General features: G+C 40.1%; 1 protein-coding gene across 1 annotated transcript; it reads right to left on the bottom strand.

The window, feature by feature from the left end:
* Window positions 1-209: 209 nt before the first annotated feature.
* LOC122053750 (monoacylglycerol lipase-like) lies at window positions 210-2,522 on the bottom strand. Its single transcript, XM_042615731.1, has 7 exons — window positions 2,035-2,522; window positions 1,827-1,865; window positions 1,697-1,767; window positions 1,269-1,333; window positions 1,098-1,187; window positions 945-1,037; window positions 210-744 (listed from the first exon to the last, which is right to left on the bottom strand). Exons 1-7 carry the CDS (start codon window positions 2,454-2,456, stop codon window positions 292-294), a joined length of 1,233 nt encoding a protein of 410 aa, XP_042471665.1. The 5' UTR covers window positions 2,457-2,522; the 3' UTR covers window positions 210-291.
* Window positions 2,523-2,926: the final 404 nt, after the last annotated feature.

Genomic DNA, 2,926 nt, shown 5'->3' with positions numbered 1-2,926 from the left:
AAAATTTAAGGTAAAATTTTTAAATAGGGTATCTGATGTAGATGCTCTAAAAGCTACTAATAGCTATTATATAATTATTAAAAAAAATTCTAGACCTCAAATTGATCAAAAATATTTAAATTTCTCATAATCATTTTAAAATAATTATAGTAACCATTACATAATTATAAAAGCTATTAAATAATTATTATAATATTATAACAGCATTATGTTACACAGTTATAAAAACTGCTAAACAATTATTATAGTATTATTTAATAATATTATAATAATTATAACAGCATTATGTTACTAAATAGCTTTCTCCATGGACTCGTTCACTTCATCAGATTTCTGCTCCAAGTCCAACCTCCTCTTGATCCAGTTAATTATATCCGCGACGACTTCATCACGCTCGGGCTCAAATAGAAGGTCATGCAGCAAGCCCTCGTAGAGTCGTATATCCTTGCGCTTTGATGCAGCCACATTGTAGAGATCCATAGAGGCCAGAGGATCGGTGACCCTGTCGGCTGTGCCATGCATGACTAAGAAAGGGACAGTGATGGACTTCATCTTCTTCAGTAGGTAGGAAGAGAGACGCAGGATCTCATGCCCAGTTCGAACTCTTATTGGTCCAGTATAGACTAATGGGTCCGAGTATTTGGCAGACAAAGCTGCCGGGTCTCTTGACACAGCAATGCCTGGTTTGCTAGCTCCCTTGAATTGAAACTTTGGTAGCACAAGAGAAATAAGTGGAGCAACAGCCTACGATAGAATACAAACCTTAATATGCTTCTTTCTTTATTTTAAGTTTGATCTTTTAGCAAATATAACCTCTAAACATTCTAACGGTATACTTACGATTGTTGCGAAGATCAAATTTGTCCATTTCAATTATGCAATATAGTATAAGTTCCGACTAAATCTCTAGGCTTAGATTCTAAATTCAAAGATGAGAGAGTTACCCCTACTATCGGATGAGATGGTGTCACTCGCAATGCGGGAGATGTCATTATGACCCCTTCCACCATAGTTTCAATATGAGGAAAGCAAGCTGCCTGTGTGCACAACCGAAATAAAGATACGAACAAACAAGAGGTTGCACAATGGCATTTTACCTTTAAAACTATAGCTCCTCCAGTGGAGTGACCAAAGAGTAAACATGGAACACCTTCATGTTCATGTTTGATTTTCTTCAGAAACTTCACCTGTAAACAAAAGAATGCATATGTTGATTAACTAAAAATTAACAACTCGATCCAATGGACTCAGTAAGAACAATATCTTACAGTGTCCTCCACAACATAATCTAAAGAAGGTACATATCCATGTAATCCATCACTACCACCATGCCCTGAAGACAGAAAATAAGTTAGAAAACGGATCACCTAAACTTTTAATCACAATCACCATTTGGTGACTCTGTCAGGCATTGCCTACAAATTCCTCAACAGCTGAAGGGGAGACATGGGCAGGAGTGAAAAAAAAAAACTAGCTTTGAGGCCCTAAACTTCTTCTTCTATTAAACATTTCATCCAAACATAGTGCTATGGAACATTTGATTTCGCCTAGGCAACCTTAATGGAGAGAAAGTGGATACTGTTCAAATTTTATTTAGGACATGCAGTGTAAAAGACTTTTCTTGGAGAACAGCACACATAATGCAAAGTGGAGCTACTAGAATGCACATAAAGGACGATGAAGGAAATGCAATTACCTATCCAGTCCATTGCATATACTCCAAAGTCGCATGCATTTAATTGCGTAGCAAAGCGCGAGTATCTACCACTGTAAGAGAAACAGAAATGTTAGGAACAAGAAACATTGGTCGGTAATGCCAAGCTTACCTGTGTTCATTCAGCCCATGAAGTATCACCACTATACCCCTGCATATTACCAAAAAAAAAGGAGAATTATCATTAGCAGAAAAGTATTTATTAATCTGATACACATTCGTAGAAGAAAATGCTACAGAATTGCATAATTTGATTTTATTTTTATACATTCCGTGCAATTAAAATTCAGAAAAGAACAATCAAGGAATGGGAGTATCACCTCAAATCCCCAGAAGAAGGTAGCCACGACCGGCAGAAGAGCGAGTTCCTCCTCGGACCCTCGAACACAAATGTCTCGCATCGGCACGCGACCCCTTCCTCCGACGAGGATCCCATCTTCGTCTCCTCTGCTAGCGCCCGCCGCCGCCTCGCGTCCTCGTCCTCTACGGAGGCCGACCACCTCCCTCCGCCGTTCCTCAGTCGCAGGGGAGCCTGGGAAACGGCAGATGTCGCGGTCGCCTTCCAGGAGAGCGGGCTCCGGCTCCGGATGAGGAGGAGGAACCAGAGGGTGATGGAGTGGAGGAAGATGAGCGCGCGGAGAAGGGAATCCGGAGTCGGCGCCGACCGCCGTATCTTCCGGATGACCAGGATGATTCTCCCACTCGCGCCAGAGGTCAGTTCCACCGGCGCTCCCTGCTCCATCTTTCTCTCCCTCCCTTGCTTTCACCTTTCCTCCTCCTCCTCCTCCTCCTCCTCGCGCTGCGTGCAATGCCACCATCGCGAATCTTCGTATAAATAACGAAGAGGAGCGAAGAGTAACAGTTTGATTAAATCGGTAGATGGGTTTATAACATCCGTGTAATTCCCGATACGAGCCCCATCTCTGTGCCAGTTCGCAGTAAATAACGGAGGGCTTGAATAATTTACAAAAACGCACCCTATGTTTACGGGATTTTAAAATACTACTAAAATTTTATCAACGGCGTAATATATTTTCATCATTTTCATCATATTATTAAAATAGATATTCTCAATTAATAGGCGATATTAAAAGATGTTTTCTTACAAAAAATATTGAACTTCAGAGGATGTTATAATTATTTTCTAAGCTTTGGTACATATATTGTTTACAAATTGAAAAATGTTTTATAAATTATAAGTGATAATGACTT

This window comes from Zingiber officinale, chromosome 3A (assembly GCF_018446385.1).
Source record: "Zingiber officinale cultivar Zhangliang chromosome 3A, Zo_v1.1, whole genome shotgun sequence".
NCBI classification, from domain to species: Eukaryota; Viridiplantae; Streptophyta; class Magnoliopsida; order Zingiberales; family Zingiberaceae; genus Zingiber; species Zingiber officinale.
Note: the sequence above shows the minus strand (reverse complement) of the source record. Positions and strands in the feature narration are given on the sequence as shown.